We start from the raw sequence: 24084 nt of genomic DNA on the forward strand, positions 1-24084 counted from the left end.
GAATAATTACGGTGCACAGAGACAATAACGGCAGCTGGCAGCTCCTGCAATCATAGACAAACATGTTTAAGAGTCATCTCTGGATTTTTCTACATTGATTGTGAGAATAGAGATGGGATTTGGTTGGAGGTTGGAGGGTGGAGCCACAAAATACATGCAAAACTCCAGGATGCAACATTGTCCACACTTAAAATAATGACGTTCTAAGCAGGACTGTGTAAGAGCCATCAACAGAATTAGTTTATATAGAAGCACCAATGCACCATGCCATAAACTCATAGATCCAGAACTTTTCCTTCTGCAAAAAGACTAAAAGTAAAGTAAAGGCTCAGGTTTTTGCTGACATTCTGTGTTGTGTAAGACTTGTAACACCCACTGAGGGAACTAGAGAATTAACTTTGTTAAGGAAAGTATCATTAGTACACGTATTGACAAAAGTATGTGGACACCAGACGTCCATTTTCTGGTCCTCTGACCAGCCCATCAGACATTTGTAAGGTCTGATGAAGTCTCATGAGGTCAGGTGCTGGGTGGCCTAGAGGTCAGGACAGGGAAGTATCACCACACCAAACTGGGAAGAGTTAACATGTAAATCCTTAATACATGCTCGAGATGCAAACATTAGACAATGAATGTTGCTTCAATGCAGCTTCCAGAGCATCATGATTCTTTACTGGCACATATCAGCCTGCTGACATAAGAGCTGGCTCCTGGTGCTGCTGCTCACAATGAAAATGATGCTTCTACACAACTCAATGCTGGACTTTCAGCCCTATTTATATGAGCCATTGTAGTGCAGGTGGAGAAAGCAGGCGTAAGTTTTGACTTTCCATCAAAACTAAGAGTCGGACCCCGCCAGCTGGCAATGAGAGCAGTGCAGAGCTGCTTGGTACCAAGCAGGGAAAGCTGGTGGAGACACTGTCTGCAGCAGCCAGTTTCTTGTTATTGACATCCATCCATCCATTTTCAACCGCTTTTCCGGGGCCGGTTTGCAGGGGCACCCAGACTTCCCACTCACCAGACACTTCTTCCAGCTCTTCCGGGGGAATCCCGAGGCCAGCCGAGAGACATAGTCTCTCCCCGGGGTCACCTCCCGGTGGGACATGCCCGGAACACCTCCCCAGGGAGGCATCCAGGAGGCATCCGAAACAGATGCCCGAGCCACCTCAGCTGACTTCTCTTGATGTGGAGGAGCAGCGGCTCTACTCCGTGCTCCTCTCGGGTGACCGAGCTCCTCACCTTATCTCTAAGGGAGCACCCAGCCACCCTTCAAAGAAAGCTCATTTTGACCGCTTGTATTAGCGATCTCATACCCATAGCTCATGACCTCATGACCATCGGTGAGGGTATAAACGTAGATTGACCGGTATATCGAGAGCTTCGCCAAAGACAAACGTATGTGAGGAAAGCTTTGGGCCACGAGTAGACGAGGGAGGAGGTGGATATAAATAGTCATGATCCCCCCCAAAAAAAACAATATAATGATGATTCTCTGGGCTTTCCTGAGGCAACATGTGTTGAAGGCACAATCAAATTATCACTGGCAGGTCGGGTTGCAAGCTTTCCAATGGGAAACACACTGAATGTTGTCTTCAGGACAGCGAGTAGAAACCTCAGCCTAGAACTGACATGTAGCAGCACCGTGCACCCTTCACCTGTCAGATGTTTATCTATTCCCGTTGAACTCAGGCGCTGGCATAAAAATCTATGCTTTTATATGAACCCAGCTCTTTTCATCCCTGGTGGCCTGTGTCCTAAATACACTGGAATCTGTGTGGAATTCCCTCACCGGGCCGCTCTCCTCGCTCATGTCTGCTGTTGTTTTTGTCGGTTTAGGTTTTATTTTAGGTGTTGGGCTTGGGAAGAATCCCTGAGAACCATTCTTAGCATGATGGTGAGAATGCCTAAGGAAGTTCAGAGGCTCTTTTTTCCTTCCTCCCTCCCTCCCCCTTCATCCCTAAGTAGAAATGAATAAGGAGCAAAGTCACGAATAGCATTTATCTCACAAGCAGTATAAATATATCTGGTTTGATTTTCACCACAGTTGATGGATAGATAGATCAAATGGACATGGATATGAATGTAGTAAAAGTGATTATATCAATTATAGAGGCTGAAATTGGACTTAATATGCACTCCCCATTTAGGTTCCTGCAACACAAAAAAGGCAACATCTGGATTTTGTAGTACAGATTTCTATCAGCATCATTGTGAGATTTTTCCATATTCCCTTTGTAGCTATTGGCTAAACTGTTAACAAAGAAGAAAACAACATAAGAGTGAGTGTTGTTTACTGGCTGCATGAGAAAGAACGTGGACTGATACAGAGCTCATGCATCACATTCTTGAGACTGAGACATGTAAACACACTCCGTTCCCAAAAGGAACGACAACTTTATGGCTGTGGATTGTGTCAGAACTGGCAAGTAGAAGGATTTACAGGGTGTGCTGAACTTGTTTTGTGTGTACAACTGATTAAATTGGCAAGAATGGCAAGATTACACACTCCTTGAGCTGTGGTGCTGAGATAAAAGCAGCAGACTGAAGGGTTCAGGATGCTGTCAAACCACGCCTGAAAACCACATCTCATGGTTGGGCAACAACCTTGCCATCATGGCTTCTTCCTGGCTCCACCACACTCTCAGCTCCTTTTAACCCATCATGGTGCTTTATGCATGTTTTAAGTTAACACATGATGGTCAGAAGCATTTAAGGTCACCATATGTAAGGATTTGTGAAAACCAAGGTGCATTAAATGCTAATTGGCTGCCAGCTCACTATTAGCAGTTAATATAGCACAATACCAGAGCAGTTAACAGCATCTGATTCATCCCGCCCACATCTGACCCGGTCCCTGAATGAACTGCTTTGGTGTTTACTGTATCAGCTAAATGTGTGATTGGTAAACAATGGCGAATCAGTGCAGCGTCATTAGCTGGTACTTGCGACTATAACCTCACCTAATGTGATCATGAGGAAGTTATTTATGTTGTTTGTTGTTGTGATGACGTGACATTTGTATCCACCATCTATATAAAGTCGTTTTTGTCACATGACTGCTGGACACAAGTCAGTCATGGCTTCCCTGTGTGAGGATGTTTTCAGGTTAGAGTCTGATTTTCACAGAAAACTATTCCTCACACACTGCACCTAGCTTGGTGGAGTTAGCAGTAAGCAAGCTAATGTAGCTACTTTGGATATTGCCTGTGTTGCTTACAGTACAACGCTAAGGAAAGAGGTCATTTTATTTGCTGGTTTGCATGAACACAGACATAATCCCATAGTTTAAGATTAAGAAAGATTAAGAAACCTTTATTAGTCCCACAATGGGGAAATTGCATAATAGCTGCACGCACGCACCTTATTCATAGCATCGCCTTTACCCAAATATGGACATTAATCCAAATATGTGTGCATGGTAATGTTAGGCCCTGTTCACACTGGAGAAAGTTAATCCAGCTAGAGTAGGATTGAATCCAGATAGCCTTTAAACTGGATACGTTCAGACCTATTTTCAAATCTGGCTATCACACACACGTTCAATCAAGCTTAATTCGGCTTGTTTGTTGTCCTCCAAACCACTAGGTGGCGCATCGTAATATACGATGTCCGTTCAGGCCGTGGTAGGACCGCGTGTGTTTTTTTGTTTTGTTTTTTTTTTATGTTTTTTTTTTTCTTATGTCACTCTTTCTTTTCTGTTTTTTATTGGTTTAAAAAGCAGTTTATTCCTCTGTAGCCCTGTCGAAAATAAACTCAGGGCAAAGTTGTCATAGTTTCACGATTGTTTACATACGGCTTTTGTACGCGACCCGGACACTGTCCCTGTGAACTGGAAGTATTGCGTCACTAGCCGCATTTGCGTTCAGACTTGAGCCAGATGTAAGCCAATCCGGCTAGATCCACCTCCGAGAGGTAAATCGAGGTCTATCTGGATATATCCAGATAGGGCTCTAGCCGGATTGAACGGGGTGTTATTAATGTGCACAAGGGGCTCTAATACCCCCACAAGGATTGTGATGTAACAGCCAATCAGCTTTATAAAGGTTCACTTGATGGTCACTGGTTTGACTTTACAGGGGGCTACATATGGGGCTGTAATGACCACTGGTTACATGACCTCAGCCAGCCCATAATTACTGTGTGCTTAATAAATGCTCTTATGAGTAAGAAAGTCAGAACAGATGGTATTGATCACGTGTGCAGACGACATGTGCACATGTTTGTATTCCAGAATAGGTGGAACCATTGATGTATAGTAATGCCTAATTTTCTCTACAAAACAGGGGACAGCCTTAGTGAAGGGACATGTGTGCCGGTTTTTATGGTAATCCAGCAAATCCAAAATAAGCCAGTTTTAAAGTCAGCAGTTTCATTTTAAACATGGTATTAAGCTGCAAAAATACCAAAATGCTCTCATCAAATCCACCACATCTCCAACCACCCATCCACCTCAGCGTCCACTGCTAAATTGACTGTTGAATTTGTTTAGCTCCACACTGCGTAATTGTCCCGTCTCTGATAGCCTGGCTGCTTTTTCTGGGTGTGCAGGATTACTTCAAAACATAAAGCTGTGGTTTATTGTTTGAATCCTACTGCCTTTTAAACTCATAGGCAAGACCAAGACCCTGTTATTGTAATCGTAACGACGTTACCGGTGTCTCCACGGTGATGCCAGTTCTGTCACTGTACATCAAACACCCGCTTTGGGCTTGAACGACCTTGTCAGGGTGCCGTTTGTTGACATAGTAACCGTAGCCATGTTTTTACGGCTTTGTAAAGATGTAAGTTAGACGATGAAGTCATCCGTGCCACAAGCCTTTGGCCTAAATTAGTCTGCAAAGTGGCAAGTTGAGTTAATTTGTTTACATTTGAAACACAATGAACAGGACGTGTAGCAGCGTCCATGAACTATTTTTGTAGGCAGTATAACTTTAAGTAGCGATGTGCTACTGTGCAGCGCTGTCTGTCAGGGATCCAGTGAAATTAGAGTTACAGGGTAAGAAACATAAAGGCCAACTTTGCACAGCGTCTATGCATTTGATGACTGGGAGGACACGGAGTGCGATATATATCTGGTCTTGTCTGCTCCATGAAAGGCTGCATTTACCTTCACCCCTCCTGTCTCCGTCTCCGGGGACACAATTAAACACTACAAATCCACAAGTGCTGGTTCTGGTTCAACGTCGGCCTGTTTGCATGTATCAAATCATCAGTCTTTTTGGCATTCCCTCGCAGCTTTGAAGATACTGTTCCACACTAAGACGTCATCCGCCAGGGTGGGGATGTACACTGTTATGTCTGTCATGCTAAATGATGTTGCAGCAGCACCCGTGGTTTGATCTGACCTGGGTTTGTTCTCAGATAAGCTAAATATGTGTTTGCATCCGACAATAACAGTTTAGTTTTTTTAGTTTACACAACGTGCTCCTAATGAGCCGCTATGTTGTTTTTTTTTTCTTCTCATAGGATGAGAGGTGCTACTGTAATTAACCATAAAGTTGGATTTTAATCCCCAGAATTTTATATCTACTGTAGAGAAACAAGTTTAAACCTTCACGTCTCTCTCTCTCACACACACACTCTCTTTCTTAGAGTCATCATCATAAAAAGTGAACACTTGGAGTCTGATGAAAGTTCTTCCCACAAGACTTTGTAAAATGTGTTTATATTCTGTGAAGACAATGGTCGCAGTCAGCCTAATAAGCCTTTAATAGCCCTTTTGCTGTTATGGAGGCTGTGAAAACCACATTGAATCCAGTGTAGGATTCAGGGTTTCAGTGTTGATTTGAGTCGTGGCATCTACCAGGCAGGATGCTGCGTCAAAACTGGGGCGATGTGTTCTGAACAGGTTGATAAAACCAGCAGTGTGTAGTGCCCCATGTCCGGATGGAACACCTTGCAGTTATATAGCGATGTTGAACTTGTCAGGGCTATGGTTCCTTATGATATTTGCACCCACAGACCTCTTCTGAACGGTCAGGATTAGTTTAACACCTGTGCTTTGTTTCTTTCCTTAGTTTTGCAACAAATGAGGCCTTTAGACTAAGGAAAATCCATGGGTTCATGTGGGTTTGTTCTGGGACCTCCAGACACTGCCGCAGGCTTTATGGTGGTCTTTATAAGACCTCACAGCAGCTATGATGAAAGCTGTCATTTAAACAGCAACACTATGCAATATGACGGTGCCCTAATGATAGGCTGACGACCATACCAGGATGTACTCTGCCTCACGGCCATTGACATCTGGCATAGGGTCCAACCCTCCCTTGACCTCATAGTACAGGACAGAGAGGGTTAAGAAAAAGGCTGGAGGGATGGTTCCCTGACCAAGCATCCAAACATGATACCATGGGTCTAGGAATTGTTAATTGGTGGAGCAAGGTGGCAAGCCTTCACCTAAGGTTAGGACTTCCGTGCATACATGGAAAGCCTTAGGCAAAGAGAGCATGCCCGTTCCATGTCTATATTTGAAAGCCTAAGGCAGGGAGAGCAGCAGCCAGGTGCAAACCCGAGCTGCATTCAGTGACTATGGATAAGACAGGCAGTCCTAACCCACACTGTGACCTGTACCACGCACACTAGAACAGGTTTTTGTCATCCAGGTGAGAACAGTAAGTTTCAGTATTTGTAGCATGAGAGTACGTATTCTAAAAACCTGGTACCTTTATAGTAGCAGAACACTATTTTCCAAGCGAGTGCAAAACCATAATCAAGGCTTTCATAGTCTCTATAAGTAACTCCACATTCAGCATGTGTGATCACTCCTTCCACTTCGTCACATGACCTGTAGTAACCCCACTCTGGAGCAGTACGCTACGTCACATGTACAGACGTGGTCACTGCATGTGAGATATGCTACATACTGGATGTGTTTGACAATTAAAAACTATGTCCACCTAAACAGGTCTGTGACTTATAAAGAGGCAGATGTGTGTGTGTGTGGAGATGTTTACAGAAAGAGATCAGAAGATTGTTCAGCAGTGTGTTAAAACAAACTCGACCTGCCTTGCTCAGGATTTTACACATTTTGCTTTCTCTGCTTTTTGTAAATAGCTCCGAGAGTCAGCAGAGTGCTGCTGAATAAATATACTTAAATGTATTTGAGCTGATGGGCTATTTAACTTTATGCAGAGATATGTTTGAATCAGCATTTCTATTTTTTTCTGTGTAATTTGGTTTACTGCTGCACCTATTAAGCTACTGTACAGATTAAGTGTGATATTTCAGCCTGTATGGGGAATTTGAGATATGATCCCTCTGAGATCAAACCTTGAAGCATGAATCCACGCAGATTTCTTAAGATAGCTCAGGCTAAATATAGCTCTGGTTTGGTATAATGACAGATTGCAGCGTCCCTCACGTTTGCTCCGAGGGGAAAGTGACTGTGCAGTTGGCGTCACTGTCCCCCACAGTGATCTGCACAAGGGTGTCCAAAAACCACTGTCTGTTTTTTTTTTCTCTGCTGCCATTGTTCTTCTTGTCGCCTCTTATCTCCAGTTCAGCAGCAGGAAAGCTTGGAGACGGATAGATGAAGTCTGCCTGCCTGGTGGACTGTTGAAAGTTTCACCTTCAAGTTCCAAAAAGCACCAGTGTAGTGTATTATAGCTTGGAGCAGGGGGCTGAAGGTGTAAGGCGGTCTTACTCCAAACCAGTCACACATGGGTGCTTGCTAACAGAAAGCATAGCATAGCATTTCCACGATCTTCAGCCAACATCTCCTTAATTAAGATTTGGAATGAGTGATCCTTCACTACCCCCTTCCTTCTCAAGGGGCAGCTGCGACTTGTCTGCCGATCATAAGGTTGGCCGTTCAATCCCCGGCCCTGGCCACATGTTGACGTGTCCTTGGGGCTCCCGTTGGTTGTGCGATCTAGACCTTTACCATCGCAGACGTTATGTTGGTCCATGTGCAGCAGCCAAGATGTACTACAGCTACTTGTACAGTCCTAAAAGAGCATCAGCATGTCACATTTCATTTGCAAATATTTTTCCACCTCATTTTTGTACGAAATCAGGCCTTTGGACAAAGAGGAATTCCAGTATTTCTATGTCTCGAGACCTCCAAAAACTGCCACAGACTTTATGGTGGTCTTTTCCAGACTTCATGCAGCATCTCCAGTCCTACAGTCCAAGGCCACCACTATACAACAAGGGTCCAAAAACTGTGTGTCAATTGGGCGACTTGGCTTCCATCCACTGAAACTGCTGGTTCTGGTAACTGTCCTGTTACTTTTGGAACACCTGGCTCCAGGAATCAAACCCGGTTATATGTGTATAGATATCAGACTCCCATGTCCTCCCAAAAACTGTATCCCAAATCAAGTCTTCCCTTCAACACAGAACCAAAACCCCTCACCAGACTCCTTTCATGCTCAAAGTGGATCTCTCAGATTAGAGCTCTACATATATTGGAGTGTCTGTGGAGTCTGTGTTGGATTTGTGTTATCACTAGTGTTATTTTTAGACTCTCTTCCTCTGTCACCGACCAAAGGCATAAAAAAAAGTGTGTGTGCAGCATGAGGGACATGATGCAGCAATTTGTGGCCAGTCTGCTAAAAAAGGAAAGTCCACAGACAAAATGGCCCAGCCAGTGTTTTCCACGTGGTTCCAACAGGTGCTGAAAAACAGTCTGGATGCCTGCTTAAGACAAAACACAGAGATCATAGCTTCCTGTTAGAGATTCTGTTCACGGGCCTTACACCGAAAAGACTGATGCTCATTATGGATGCATCTTTTTTTCTTATTTGTTTTGCTTGCCTGCATGTTCCCTGCTGATTAACTGTGGGATAAAGAAAACGATTCTGCCGCCTCATCACTTTTGGTGTGGCTGTTTGTGAAACGCTCTTGTGCTTGGCACTAATTTGAGCTGCATATCCTGTGAGGCCACTTCTTTGATGTGTGAGTGAGACAGAGCTGCCACTGCTGGCCGCCGTTCGTTCTTTCTGACGCTGGCCGGCTTTGCAGCCATCCGTGCTCAGCGCCCGGCCTGCACGGCATGGTGCCCGGCCACAGGCCTGCGGGCCCTCAGGGCGATGCAGTCCCACATTCACAGCCAGTGCAGCCAGTGTGTGTAGTTCACCACACAGACACATTGTGTGTAGCCTGGCACTGGTGACCGAAGAACATTTTAAATATGCTTAAATCTGTGGGACTGGGTTTGATCACATGATTCTCTGGACCACAGTTTAGACTGGACTGTCCTCTCTCAGCCAAACACATGACACAAGGCCAAAGAGGGCGTGTTTATATGTAAATAGGAGATTGTTATTGGGGGATTACAAGTAGAGCAATACAGCAGTGTTACGCATTGTCATGTGTCCTGTAAACAAAGCATCAGCTCATTGTTGGTCTCAGAAGCACCTACCCCACAGCTCAGACTCTTTTACTCTGAGAACAGCCCTGATGGAGCTCCTGTGGGGTGGTGGGGGCTGGCGTCTGGCCATGGATGGTGCAGGATGTCCTGTCCTTCATGCAGTGGAAACACCCCTGCAGTCACTCAGAAGCGGTTCTGTTTTCGGAGCTACACACAGCAGTTTTAGCAGAAGTTAAACATGGCCGACATCTGATCTGTTCATTCTAAGAAGAGCATAATCGACATGGCCGACAAAGTTTTTGCCTAATTAGCAGGAAGTCCTATAACATTCCATTCCAGTCTTGCAATTTGGAGGGTCTCCTGTCCCCTCCCCCTCCTGGATCTTTCACCCCGCCCTTGGTTCAGCTGTGTAGTCGTGGGCTTCTGCTCTGTATCTGGTGTTGGATCAGATAAGTCACAGAAAGCAGTGGTGCTTTTAGTTTGTGTTTAGCCTTTTACACACATATCTGTGACATGGGATTTTGGTGGCAGCTCTCTTAACCCCCATATGGGGGGGACCCATATGACCTCCCAGGTTGTGGGTAATGAGGCAGGACGGGTGTTCTGCTGCTGGATCCCCGGGGAGGACCGGGCCCTCAAACTTTAGTTCAAACATTGGTCATTTTGACCTTGATTTTTTGTGTTTAGCTGACGGTGTAATGATCTGTGCATGCAATTAAAACTTCAGAAGAAATGTGCTTCAAAGTCAAATGTTTACATCTGGAGCTCTTTCAAAGGTGTGAATACTGGGGCTGCTGATGGGAATCAAGGCTTTTGCTTGTTTGTGTTTGTTGCCATCTGCTGGTCAGAACCTGTAGTTTGTTTTTTTAACTACAGGAGCCTTTTCCTGCTTCAGGGTAGTCTTGTGTTTTATCACTGGAGGGCAGCACATCCAAACATTTTAAACACCCATGCTGCAGCACCCATGCACACACACACAACACAAATTTATCCCATGTGGTGCATGCTGTGACCATTCAGGCTTTGGATCACACCAGAAATGAGGTTTGGGATGGTTTAGGATGACAGAACTCTCTAATAACCACGGAACGTTTGACAGGATTCTAAGGGTCCTGATACAAATCAGTTCAGGGTGTTGTGCAATATAAACACAGAGCAAAAAGTCTGAACCTGGCTGAACTTACTAAGTGGAAGCACACATTCCTGGTGGATTACTTTGTAATCAGAACAACATATTTCTAGGGTTTATCTTGCATTTGTTCTACTGGACAGTTCTGTTGTTTGGATGTCTGTCAGAATATGTGACAAAATCAAAGCTAAAAATTGATAAATCATCACAGTTATAGTGACCACCATGACCTTTCTTCAGTGGTGGAGGAAGTACTTAAGTTTGGTATTTAAGTAAAAGTACAATTACCCAGCAAAATATATACTCAAGTAAAAGTAGAAGTGCTACATCAACAATCCTACTTAAGTAAAAGTCTTAAGAACTGTTAAATGTACTTAAAGTATTAAAAGTAAAAGTACTCACACACTGAATATATATGATTGATTTCCATTGCAAAGGATCTGAACAGGTTAAAATAATCAAATTAAAATGGACCATGTGTAGTTAATGTCCATGTTCAGTCCAGAAGCAGCTGTGGACAGGTCTGTGTGTCATGAGGCAGGCTGTGGGCATCAAGTGAACAGAGAGGCTGCTGATAACAAACAGGCATTCAGCATGTTTACTGTGTCAGTGTTCCTGCTGTAGATTCATGTTATGATTCATGTTCATCAGACATTAATGGATGGACCTGTGTTAGTAAACAGCAGCTAACTAGTTAGCTAACTGAGCCAGAGCACCGGCATCATGACTGAGGCTCATTATAGAAACACAGCTGGCAGCGTGACACCACCTCCATGCAGATTCTGACCTCACATCAGTCCAGCACTGTGTATAAGTATAGTATAAAGTATGCACTATTATTTTTACTTAAGTAAAGTACAAATAAATAAACATGTACTTAAGTACAATAACAAAGTACAAATACTTAGTTACTTTTCACATCGACCTTTCTTTAGGACTAGGGTTATATTTGTCTGTTCCTCTTGTCCCACTGTCATGAACATTAATACGTTGTCAACACACACTTGGTGTGAATCTTGTTCTGCAAGTATTGATTGGCCGAGTTTCAAATCTTAAAAGCGCAATCTCATTGATCTTGTTGCTGCTCACACTGATAAGTAAACATTACAAGTATGTGCCAAAAAAAGGAAAGACCTGAATTAGGACATAGCTAACAGCGTCCACACAGTGTGTGTCACTGTGAGGGTCCAGCGATGCTCCTGAGAGGCCGCCGCTCTCTGCCAGGGTAAACACCTCAGCTCATGAATACACACCACTCATCCACACCCTTCCCTGTTTTCCTAAGCCCTCTTTTCTCCTGCTTGCGAAAGAAGAAACAGCACTTCTCACTTATTGGTTACCACCTTCAGCTCCAGAGCAAACACCATCTTGTAGTTTGCCTCTTGATAGCACCAAGGGCTGAATTCCAAATCTGTTCCAAGATGATGCCACATTTCCAGCTGTGTATTCTAACCCCAGGACACGGCTCGAGTGGATGTGTGGAACTCCAAAAAGCAACTTGTAAACCTACAACATGACATCAGTGTGAATGGATTTCATAAACTCCTCCCGACATGAATAATCCTGAGCTCAATGCAGAACAAAGAGTCTGCAAACACGTGCTCTTGCTATAAAATCGTATCTGTCTGTCTGGATATAAATACCTATAATACCACTCGGCTCAGGAAGCTAGATGAATGAGCCCTCAGTTCCAGCGGGTGCACGGGCGACGTGTCGATTGTTGCTACTCAATATGTGAGGGGGAGGGGGGAAGTTGGTGCGTGGTGAGAACATGCGGCGTTACTTATATCAGCATGTATCTAATAAAACTACCATAGTATGAAGTAGAGCATATTGTCAGGAACCTACTTTAATGCAGACTCAGGCTTTAAGTCACTGGTACTTTGTTTAGAGTTTAGAGGCGCCTGGACTTGGTCAAGTCCGTTTTTAACCACTACAGTACTTTAATGTACACATTTCAATCATGAGAGACTCGGAACTGAATGAGAAAGAATTTATTAATACAATAATTGCGTCCTAGACCCCGTCCTAGACCCCCCCCCCCCCAGGAGAGCAGGAGAGGGGAGACCTTGAACTGCATGGATCGGGAGGTGCTTGGGGTGGAGGAGGGTTGCCGGATTCGATCAGGAGACAGCTGGAGAAGAGACAGAGGCTTTTAAATTTCTTGCTACGCTATGATTGGGCAGAAGAGGGATGGATCGACAGCTGATTGGTGAGGGAGGTGCCATCGATTAAACACCTGACTAAGTGGGAGGTCACTAGAGGGAGAGTGAAAGAGAGAGAGAGAGGATGGTGAAGAGGGAGAGGGAAGCTGCCCCTTTTTTCTTTTTTTTTTTAATTTAGGACTGAATCAGCATATTACATCCAGCGGTTCATGGGAAAGTCTGAAGCCACAGCAAGTCTGAATCTGTAAACATTTAGTGTGCAACAAATAAAATGGAAGCATGTGTGCTTTGATGTCTGTCTTTGAAATCAAAGCAGATTTTTAGTGGTTTTATTGGAACTCTTGGGAAAAAATACAAACATTTCCATTGTTTTTTGGGTTTATTTCAGCCATTTAAAGACTTGTCCTGACATTCGTTAATGGAAGCAATTTCACAATGTTTGTGGTGTGTCTTTATTGTGTTTTGATGTATCCTCACAGAGGCTATCACTCCATCTCCCTTCCTGTAGTGTAATCAAAGGGTTTGTCGTGCCTGTACCACTGTTTTAACGCTTTCCTGCTACAAACCTTGTGTCTCCATACAGATGATGCAGGGACGTACTTCCCCAGTGTGAAGAGGGATCCGGGGCGTTACCTGCAACCCTGTTCTGACTCGGTCAAGACCTGGCTGCGCAGCATGAAGAATGCCGGGAAGGTTCTCCTCCTCATCACCAGCTCCCACAGCGACTACTGCAGGCTCATCTGTGAACACATCCTGGGGTAAGGATGCCCACACAGAGACCGTCCTCTCCTCCACAGGCATGGCTCCAGCCTGAATTTAATTCACATTCATGCACTGTTGTGTGTTTTATTTGTATATTTTTTGGTATTAGGATGCCACAATTGGCCGTTTAGACTTGACAGCTGTCGTGCTTTACACTGTAGGTTGCTGGAGATGGAGTGTTTCCTGTAGCTTGTAGTTTAACACTGGCCTCCCTCAGTCTGCAGCACACAGTATGTGTGGTTCTAGGTTTATTTTTGTAGCCTGAGCTCTGTTTCACGCTCAATCAAGCCCACAGTGTCTATGTGGATGCTGCGCTTAGCAAACCCACAGCCTTTCTTTTCTGCTTGTAAGGTCTTGTTATCACATCCTGGCTACAAAGGCCTGCAGGTTGAGGCTCATGTAAACCCTCTAAAAGACTAAATTCCTATTATATGGTCATTTGTGAGAGCCTTGTGTGACGCCTAATGACCTCGCAGCCCCAAACCCTCACATTCTTTCCTGCATAGCAAGCAGCCTGCTCATTCTTTACCTCCTGCTGTGTCTTTGACCTCCGTCAGCACAGAATATGTCTCCGCCCCCCCCTCCTGTAGAAGGAGTGCAGTCTAAACCTAATGTGTGTGTGTGTTTATGTTGCCAGAGTGATGGTCTGCTTTAAGAGTCTTTCACATTTGTATACTATTCTCTTAGAGGTTAATTCTGGGAACACAGAAAAAAATCACTTTGTCAGCACTTTACTGTTAAAAGGGAACTCTATTGAGTCACTGCATACACTCAGTCACTGGTCAACAGCTGCCGCTGCTGTAGTGCAGCGAGCCGGCAGGAAGCCAGTGACGGTCAGCTGTCAGATGGAGCTGGTCGGAGAAGCTCCTCCGGGGGGATCCCAAGGCGTTCCCAGGCCAGCCGAGACACACTTACCCCGTTCACACTGGGGAAATCAATCCGGCTAGAGCGGGATTCGGGCCGTATCTGGATATATCCTGTTTTCTTCTGTGTGAACACTGCGAATTCGGCTATATCCAGCTTGATTTCAATGTGGCTCAGGTCTGAACGCAAATGCAGGTAGCGAATCCGGCTAGCGACGTGATACTTCCAGTTCGCATGCCCACACGTGGTCCTACCGCGGCCTAAACAGACTCTGTATATTACGAGGCGCCACCTAGCAGTTGGGAGGACCGCAAACAAGCCGGATTAAGCCCAGTTGAGCGTGTACACGTGTGTGCGATACCCAGATTTGAAAATAGGTCTGAACGTATCCAGCTTAAAGACTATCCAGATACAATCCTACTCTATGTGGATTAACTTTCTCCAGTGTGAACGGGGCCATAGTCTCTCCACTGCATCCTGGGATTCCTCCGGGGTCTCCTCCCAGTGGGACATTTAATTTAATTTATTTGTCTTTCACTTTTATCTCCATTATTATTATTAATATTACTTAAATGCAAATAAGTACACAGAAATATAAACTATGGAATTAAGTGGAGCTATATACATATAAATGTGTATGTGTGCTACATCAGCTGTTGTGCAAATTGAGCAGAGAATGAAAACTGTGAGGAGGTAAACAGCAGGGTACATGTGCAGTTATTGGATTGGATATTAAGGTTCATAGAACAATAAATAAATAAACAATATTGCAGAATGAAAACTGTTATGTTATGTTAAACGAGCTAACTAGTCATGGCACCATACTTTCTCTTGTAAACACAGACAACAAGCTGTTCATGCAGCATAAACAGCTTGGATCCACACTCTCCGTTGGTATTATTAAACATCAGGCTGCCGTTTGCTTCTCACCTTATAAGGAAGATTCTCCTCACACAAACATTAGATCTACTGTACAGAACGTGTCCTTGGAGACGTCACCCAGCATGCTCGGCATGCTCACTGTCACTTCCAGTGTGTACTGCCAGCTTTAAACTGTTGACTTCAGCAGGATTTATGAGATATTAAACACACTTCTGTTTTGGAAAATAAGTGGAACTCTAAATAAAGTTTACTTTGACACGTACGGGCATGTTAACAGAAGATGAGAGGAGATTCATGAAGCATGGAGGTGAATTTGGGTGGACTTGGGGTTGAATGAGGCGTAGCAAGTCAGAAGGTTTAGTCCAAACTGGTGACAGTGCAATACGGTATCATAAAATATTAGTAGTGTAAGCAGCTCTGGAGAGGTCATCACAGCCTCAGTATCACTTCACAGATCTCTATCATACAGCTCAAGCTAGGCAAGCCCAGAATTTATAGAGATGCAGGCTAGCACAAAATGGAGAAATCCAGAGTTCTAGGTCTGGGAGTGTGACCATTTCAAAATACAGAGGGGGTATCTGAGGGGGTCATCCACAGAGCTCCCTGCTCCCTGCTCTCCATCATCTGTACAGGCTGTTTAGAGCTGCACTCAGAGTGCTCATGTGTGTCTGGATGTTGTCCTGTAGGTCAGCTGCTCACGTTGCTTGTCTGGCTCTTGCAGGAAGGACTTTGAGGAGCTGTTTGATGTCATCATCACCAACGCTCTGAAGCCCGGATTCTTCTCCTTGGTTCCCCAGCAGAGGCCCTTCAGGACCCTCTGTGAGTAATTCTTATTCATTATATCAGGACTTAGGTTTCACATGATTAAGAGGGTAGGTGATGCTTCTTGCTGAGAGCTCAGCTCCTGTCGTCTTCCCAAAAAGAATCAGAATCGTGTTTTAGGATTGCCATGTAAGTGAAGGGGGTTCACATTACTAGGAATTTGCCTTAGTGATTGGTGCATACAAAGAACATATAATAATTAACATGAAATAAGATAAAACTAAGATAAAATTAAGTAAATAAACTAAAGTAAGGCTAAATTGACATGACATAACAGACAATGAACAGAACACAAAATGAATGGCGGATGAAATGGTAAACATAGACCCTTATATGAACAAATGGAACAGTGTAATGATGTAGTAATGTAACAGGTACCACATGGGTCGGTGAGGTGGTACTAGTGTGCAAGTAGTGCAAGATGGAGTAAACAGTGCAAATAGTCGTCATTGTGCAGTGACTATACTAAAGTGTCCTTGTGAAGTGACAGTGCAGAGCAGTGCATTAATTACAGTTCAACAGTCCAACAGCAGAGGGGAAGAAGCTGTTCTTGTGGCGTGAGGTTCTAGTCCGAATGGACCGTAACCTCCTGCCTGAGGGGAGTGGTTCAAAGAGTCTGTGTCCAGGGTGAGAAGGGTCAGCTGTGATCCAACCTGCACGCCTCAGAGTCCTGGAGACGTACAGGTCTTGGATAGATGGCAGGCTGCAGCCGATCACCTTCTCAGCAGAGCGCACAACACGCTGCAGTCTGTGCCTGTCCCTGGCAGTGGCCCCAGCGTACCACACTGTGATGGAGGAGGTGAGGATGGACTCAATGATGGCCGTGTAGAACTGAACCATCATCCTGGCTGGCACCGAGTTTCCTCAGCTGCCTGGAAGTACATCCTCTGCTGGGCCTTTTTGATGAGGGAGCTGATGGTGAGCTCCCACTTGAGGTCCTGGGTGATGGTGGTACCCAGGAAGCGGAAAGAGTCCACTGTGGAGATGGGGGTGTCTGTCAGGGTGAGGGGGGGTGATGGAGCTGGCACTTTCCGAAAGTCTACTGTCATCTCCACTGTCTTCTGGGCATTCAGCTCCAGGTTGTTGTCAGCACACCAGGACACCAGACGGTGTCCTGTGAAATAACTAAATTGTTTGTGTGCACTGGCCCTTTAATATTTCACAATAGGATTTCAGGATGTTTGTGATATTTTAGGAGCTCCCTCCAGCTTGTGACTGTGATTCGGGCAGATGTGAGTTAGATCAGTGTCAGCTGCTCCTTCTCATCGTCCTCCACCTGCCCCGGCATCTGATCCTGGATGCTGCTGGTGAAGGTGTATGCCGGCGGAGGAGTAGGAGTAGGGGAGAGGTGGGGGGGGGCTTCCCTGGCTTCCCTCAGCTGGACTCTCCTGCTGCCAGCAGCAACACTAGGGATGCATTATGTGTGAAGACAGGATGATCCACTCGCTGAAGTATTCTCCTCTCCCCCGCGCCCTTCCTCTGTTTTTTGCCACGTTGGCAGCAAAGAAGCATCAGCATCTGCTCTTCCTCTGGCCTCCGCTCCTCTTCTTTTTTTTTTTTCTTTTTTTTTGCTGGAAACATTACGTGTTATTCTGCATTCTTCACATTTTCTGCTACACTTAATAGCCAGTAAAGTTTATTTGGAGGACTCTGACACTAAAAACAAGTTTATTACGCCTCACAGTCAGATCATTATCAGCTCATAAATGATTTATGTCAGGATCACTTCCACTTCTGTTTAATTGAAGTGCTATCTGGAGCCTTCCTGCGTGGTTCCTCTTCTTAATTCGCCTGCCTCCTACCTTCATCTCTCCCAGGATGATGGTGATGATGTTGGAACGCCCACTCATGCTACATAAGACTCAGAACAAATGCATCCTCCACACAGGCAGACTGTAAACACACTGCAGGAGCCCAGAGTGAGTCAGAATTCACTGGAAAGACTGAGGTTAGTTACAGTAACCAAATCCCTAATAGACCTACAGCAGCATGAGGATGGACAGACCTTACATGAAGTCACCCCGAGTTGTTTTGAAACAGAGTGGCTGTCGCCATCTTAGCAGTTCACCTAACTTCCTGTTTATCCAAATATGGGCAAAGAAGCGGAGCTGAGGTAGGAAGCTTACAGTCTGAGAGACACTGATCCTCCCAGTTCAGTGTGACAGTGTGTACGGACTTTACAAATGTCCTGGACACACACAGTAGGTGTCCACATACTTTTGCCTATATAGTGTATGTGACAAGGAGTTCCTCATGGCTTTATTCTAGGTCCTCTTCTTCTTCTTTAATTAACTAAAATTCTCTAAACCAACAAAAACTTTGATCACAGTTTGTAACTTACGATGTGTCATATGTGACAAAAAACATACTACATGTGTAAATAGAATGTGTGATATGTCATCTGTGACCAAAAGATGTGACCGTCTGTTTCAGGCAAATATTTAATGGGATGGACGGGAGGCCAGCAAACACACGTGGTGTCCACATACTTCTGCCCATATCATTAATTTTAACACATTCAACCACAGCAGCAGCTGTAGTCTGAGCAGTAACCCGACCCACAGTCGCTCCCAGTCCCATTCCGACATCATCACAGAAAGTGTCACATCACTGAAGCCTGAAGGCACTGTTACATAATCAGCTCCATTTTTGTACATCGTCATGATTCACGTCTTAATGCTGATCCAGATCACATACCACTCATTCCTGTGTGTGTGTGTGTACGTGTGTGTGTGTGTGTACGTGTGTGTGTGTGTGTGTGTGTGTGTGTGTGTGTGTGTGTGTGTGTGTGTGTGTGTGTGTGTGTATGTGTGTGTGTCTGTGTCTGTGTGTGTGTGTGTGTCTGTGTGTGTGTGTGTGTGTGTCTGTGTCTGTGTGTGTACGTGTGTGTGTGTGTGGCTCCCACATGTGCAGGTGCTCGTCTGTTTTTTCACTCATCATATTAAAAGCACATTTAACCTCAGTCTGACCCAGAACACGCTGCTCTCCTCAGACCTCCTCTTATCCTGATGCTGTTGATCTCAAACAGGTCTGATATTTACTGCTCCTATAATTATCCTCTTATCATGTACACTCACTATTAGTACACTTTGTTCTGTTGTGTATTTTAATATAAATGTTTTATAGACCTCTTTGCTGTCGCTCCACAGTCTGCAGATTGTGATTACAGTCATGACACAAGTGAAAGATTTCTGTGTTTCTCTGTGAAACACACTTTAAAATAAGTAGCAGCACACATGCAGATAGTGAAGAGATTCCCTGCAGACATGTCTCTGCCAGCTTCATAAATCACACGTCTACATTCCTGAGTGTCATCACCTCACACACACACACAAAGTCATGCTTTGAAGCTGGTGTAGCTGCAGTTCTGACAACTGCAAAAATCCAAAATCATGCATCCCTGTCAGCAGATATGGAAGAGGACAAATGATGAAGTTTCACTGATATTTGAAGATTTGAAATGTGGAGACAAAAGCTGAGTTTAAACCTCACGCGAACGATGTTGATGCCCCTTCTTGTCACAATGCTTTGCAGATATTACACACGTCACTTAGTGTTGTTGCTCTCTGTGTTTGTTGTGAGTCATAGATCAGTTCTGATCAATATCAAGGCTGATATGTAATATACAGAGAACGGACTCTGTATATTACGAGGCGCCACCTAGTGGTTCGGAGGACCGCAAACAAGCCGGATTGAGTGCGGACACGCTTGTGTGATAGCCAGATTTGAAAATAGGTCTGAACGTATCCAGCTTAAAGACTATCCAATATAGCCATCAGATATCAGACTTCACTTTGTTCTTCGTCTGCATTATCATTAATATTTGTCACATTATTTTATTACATCATAATCAATCAGCCTGATCATCACTGATGGTTGTGTAAAATGAATGTATTACACACACCTTTAGGGCTAAATTAGCCACACTAGCATCCTATTGGTCCGTGACTGGCTCGAGATTACAGCTAAAACCAGCATTTCATATGGTTCTAGTTAGCATGTTAGCATGCTAATATATAAGCCCTGTGCAACCTGTTTTTTAAGACCTTGTTTTACAGTGTCATTTGGGGTCTTGTACAATTTGTTAGCTCATTTTAAATGAATACTTCTTCACATTACGTGATGCTTAGGTTATTCGGCGCTTGTTAAGGCGGACCTCCAGCACAAACAGCTTTTTTCCACTGCATGCCTTTTTCTTCTGTGCAGACAGAAAACAGGTAAACCAACCAGTGGAAAACCCTCAGTCATTATTCATGAGGTCTGTTTTCTATGGCTGAACGCTCGGCTCTGGAATCTTTGGAAGGGGTAAAGCTGAGGTTTTGGAACCCGTCCTGGTTGACACGTGGTGCATGTTGGGGTTGGACTGATCCGAGCACGGGCACGGCCGGGTCTGAACATGTCAGTCACCACAGCTTTGCATTCGCTCACAGTCTTTAGTTTTTTTTTACTCCCTCCTCTGCTGCTGCTGCTGAGGTAACGGCTGTTGGAGTACAGTAAGAATAAACAGCAGCTCAGATATATTTGTACAAAGAAAAACACACTGAATCATAGCAGCTTCTGTCGGCTTATGTTTAGTAGATTTGATTCTCTGACTAATATTTGTGTCATGATTTATAAGACTGGAAGAAACACGCTCTGCTGACAGCTTGTCTACACATTGTTGTTGTTCTTACGCAGGTCTTGTTTAGTTGACCGTTTGTTGATAACCCTGAGAAGCCTGAGGAGGCTCTGATATTTTGTACATTTGACCATAAATTGGAAACCACTTGTGAGTTTCAGGGAGTAGATAACTAAATGAATGCTTCTCGGTTTCCTTGTGAACTCTGTGGTGGATGGAAGACGTCCGTGCGGTCGTGTCTGCTCCTCCAGCAGCTGGCCTGTTGCTCTAACGTCTGCAGCTGCACTGCCTGACTCTCTGTTTTTTTTTTTGCTTCTTCTAGTGAACGACGTGGAGGAGAGCGAGGGGCTCCCGTCACTGGACAAACCCGGCTGGTACTCCCAGGGCAACTGGCCGCACCTGCACGAGCTGCTCAAGACCATGACGGGGAAAGCAGAGCCCAAGGTACGCCAGCCGGCTCGTGCTTCACAGGGGAAGCCGGGCAAGACCTCTAAGTTGACGGGTATCTGGAGCCAGCTTTGAGGTTGAGTCCAACTTCAGTTTTTGGCAGAGGGTGAAAGAGATGAGGGCTTCATGATAAATCAGCTCAGGGAGATTCACACTGGTGTGATGAAGAGGAGGAACGTGGCCCTTGGCACGAGCTGGCGAGCTGGGTGCCAGCATGCTGGAGCTCCACTGATAAAATGTGCACAATAGAGCTCATTCTTTCAGACGGTTCTTATTACTTTCCCTCACAGATTAGAGGATAGCAAGCAGAACCAAGTGGCAACCTTCAGGGCTCAGACTTGAAGCCGGAAGTGTCAAAACTTGTAGTTCACGCTGCAACCACTGGGGGCTGGCTCCAGAAGTGTGTCCAGAGCGCCATGCTAGGAGATTTCAGAAACGCAGCAGCTCATCGAGACCTCGAACCCAGGACCTCTCGCACCAAAAGCAACTGTCATACCCCTACACTACAGGACACAGAGCCACCCTGCACAGAAGGCGTTAACTTTGAGAGCCCTAATAAATATATATCCAAGTCCTGATCGGGAGGCAACATCCGATTCCGATCGAGTCTGAAATCACGTAATCGGGCCCGATTTCCGATCACGTGATCGGATCGGGACATCCCTAGTTTTAACTATATTCGGATTTAAAATTACGCATAATTATGGGCGTTGCTGCCTTGAGCGACAGACGGTTGCCGTATCACAACCGTGAGTTTCCTGCTTCCAAAGTCGCCCGCCCCCCCTAAACTCCGCTCGTGCTCCCCCTCTTTTTTTCGTATTTGGAGTTTTGGCGGACGTGGCGCTGCCAACATGGCGGCAGTCAGAGCGTCCCGGAGCCTCCCACCGAGCCTCAAAACGGCTCTTCAGAAACAAACGGGTGACGTCACGGAAGCTCCATAGTCCATAGTTTTTCCTGTCAATGAGCAGAACCTACAGAAATTAGTCGCTGGAGCAATCAGTAATGACACAGATGATACTCAGTTTCACCACTGAAACAAAGTTGATCAAAGAATGGAAAATGAAATAAACTAGAATCAGTATGTTCAACAGTTTTACAAGCAGTCTTGAAATAAAAAAATGAGACTTCCATATTTTATAGATATTTTCAAACCAGTTCGCTGCACATCAACAGTTAAAAGCCTGCAGATCAACCAAAAACTCGCTGAATTTTTGTCACATGACTGTGAGTCACAAGTGAGTGAGTCTTGGCTTCTTGGTTGCTCTAAGAAGTGCAGAATTTTTTGTTTTTTACAGAATGTTTATAGAGTAAACGGTTAATTTTTGGTGTTTTTTTCCTAATTGAGACAAATTTGAAATAGCTCAATTTTTGTGTTTCTTAATTGTATCATGTGTCATACCTGTTAGGATTCATATAATAGAATAGAATAGATCATTGCTCTTTTCTTCACACATAATAATAATAATAATAATAATAATAAAAATCTGAACAGTTCAGCCAAATGCGGGCCGCTACATACAAGAGAAAAAATGTCGGATGGGGAAGAAAATGCTGAATCATCTGAGCTCTCAACAGTCTAACCCCAAGCCAGCCACAAGAACTCCCTCAGACTGCAAGCTGCCGGCTCTGTGGCTTTGTGTGGAGAGAGGAGCTGTCTCAACCCAGAATGCCTCATCTAAGAGAAAAAAAGGTCATTAAATGTTGTAGCTAGCCTAGGTTAGCTCAAGAAGAATCATGGAAAATAAATATATTATATTGTATATTATATGTTTGGCTGTGCTTTCAGCCAGGACTTCAATGAAGACAAAAGAATAAACAGAGGAACAGCAGGCCGACAGACCAGGCGCAGGCAGAGCTGCAGGTCCAACTACTTGTCATCGTCCACCCTCACCCGCTCCTCCTCCCCTCTCCCCCTCCCCTCTGCTCAATGCCCCCTCTGTTCCCCACACCCCCTCCATCCCCCGCCGCCGCCGCCACGCCACGTGGAGAAAGCTCTCAAGGAATTCGGTGTCAACCTACACTTATAGCTGCTTTAAACAGTGACCTGAGGCGCTCCTGTGTTTTCACTTCTCTCCACTTTCACCTGACAGGACTTAAGGCAGGTGGAGCTGAATGGAGGCATTCAGGGGAAGATTACAATCCACTGTGCTGAAACTGACGGGGTCGTGGCCGCGATCATACAGTTGTTTCAGTAAAAGAAGAGTTAGGATTATTTTAAACATGGTGGTGGTGGTGGGGGGGCTGAGCTCAGACTGCATTGAAAACATGTGTAGTGATGTCATTCTGCTGGCACAGTGTCCCACAACTGGAGAGGAATATAACATTTTAAGACCAGAATATTAAAGACAAAATGATGTATGGAGCCCACCACCCACCTGGACACCAGTTCACCAGTCCACTTGTGCCCCAGCCCCCCCCCCACACACACACACAGTGCAGCACAATGGGTTCATTAAGGCCCTCAGTGTGCCTGCAGCTCTGTTTACCTGGGCCTGACTCTGGCTTTAACTGCACCTCTGAGTGATGAGCTGATAAGAGACGGCTCGGTCACAGGACACACTGCTTCTTAAAGCTGTGAAGCACACACAGCAGTGAGCTTGTGCCCCCAACTGCACACACACACACACACCCTTCATGAAATGCTGTCATCAGTGATAGCACCCAGTTTTTAGACACTTGATGAGGTCCGCTTTATGTTTTCCACGACCTGGCTGGCCGCGGCCAGGCTGAGCCACTCTCTAGTTGATGTGTGTGTGTGTGTGGTCCCACCAGATGCTTTCAAGGCATCAAACAGTCCTCCACGCTGGTTCAGCACCGAATCTAATTAGTCTCCAGCTTCCACTGAGCCAGTCGAGCAGAAACTCACACATACGGACAGCATAGAGAATGCAGTCGATTTTCACTTTTGGCTAAAGTCGTGGATCGGAGTGACGCGCGCTCAGTGGGACGTCAGAGGCACGGGATTGGAGCAGAGGTGCTACTAGTCGGTTGCCTGCCTTGCCTGCCTCTCTTTGGGGCCCCAGGCTAGTCCAGGGGCCCCTGAGTGCTGCTCCACCTGAGCCAAAGGAGCCGAAGGTTATCA

The 24084-nt window shown here is 45.1% G+C and overlaps 1 protein-coding gene across 1 annotated transcript in view; it reads left to right on the forward strand.

Moving 5' to 3' along the window:
* Positions 1-24084, forward strand: part of nt5dc1 (5'-nucleotidase domain containing 1) — a 46660-nt gene that overhangs the window by 15172 nt on the left and 7404 nt on the right. The window contains exons 7-9 of the mRNA XM_028397279.1: positions 13191-13365; positions 15837-15934; positions 20878-20999. Of these exons, the coding sequence (XP_028253080.1) occupies positions 13191-13365; positions 15837-15934; positions 20878-20999 (395 nt within the window). The remainder of the gene's footprint in view (positions 1-13190; positions 13366-15836; positions 15935-20877; positions 21000-24084) is intronic.

Source organism: Parambassis ranga, chromosome 24, assembly GCF_900634625.1.
Source record: "Parambassis ranga chromosome 24, fParRan2.1, whole genome shotgun sequence".
NCBI lineage: Eukaryota > Metazoa > Chordata > Actinopteri > Ambassidae > Parambassis > Parambassis ranga.